General features: G+C 35.8%; 1 protein-coding gene across 6 annotated transcripts in view; it reads right to left on the bottom strand.

Moving 5' to 3' along the window:
• The window catches only part of LOC119592617 (protein ECT2-like), a 21,585-nt gene that overhangs the window by 8,710 nt on the left and 12,375 nt on the right, over positions 1–500 (bottom strand). For all 6 annotated transcript variants that reach the window (XM_037941501.1, XM_037941500.1, XM_037941505.1 and 3 more), the window contains one exon: positions 161–349. In XM_037941501.1, coding sequence (XP_037797429.1) covers positions 161–349 — 189 coding nt within the window. The remainder of the gene's footprint in view (positions 1–160; positions 350–500) is intronic.

The following is a 500-nucleotide window of genomic DNA, read 5'->3' as shown; positions in this document are numbered from 1 at the left end:
TGTCACTCAGGCCATCAATTTTTCTATACCCTTCAACCATTTTCTTTCATGGCAAAACATGCTCGCCACCCAGTTCCAACAGGTTAATTATACAGGCAATAGTTCTATCATGCAATACAGAATCAATCAAGATTTTGTCTTGTGATGCCTTCATACTTACATATTTCAAAATGATATCTCCTATACTAGCATCATCTGACCAATTATGTGCCAACTGAAGAAGATCATTCCGCATACGCTTGTGGACTTCATGGATTGGAGGCAAGTTGCCGAATATGAATTTTAATTCTTGTGCATCTAACATTGGTCCACCTGGCTGGACTATGTTTTCCAGAGGTGCTTTTATAACCTGTGGGTTGGCAAAATTACATTATAATTAAATTATGAATAAAGATATTTACATTAAGCAGATTACTTTAACATAAGGCTACAGTGTATTTCATAATCTAGCATACCAATATGAGAGATGAATTTCAAACACTGAAAAGCCAAGCTATCAG

Source organism: Penaeus monodon, chromosome 30 (genome assembly GCF_015228065.2).
Source record: "Penaeus monodon isolate SGIC_2016 chromosome 30, NSTDA_Pmon_1, whole genome shotgun sequence".
Classification (NCBI taxonomy): Eukaryota; Metazoa; Arthropoda; class Malacostraca; order Decapoda; family Penaeidae; genus Penaeus; species Penaeus monodon.
This window is presented reverse-complemented; position numbering and strand designations above follow the sequence as displayed.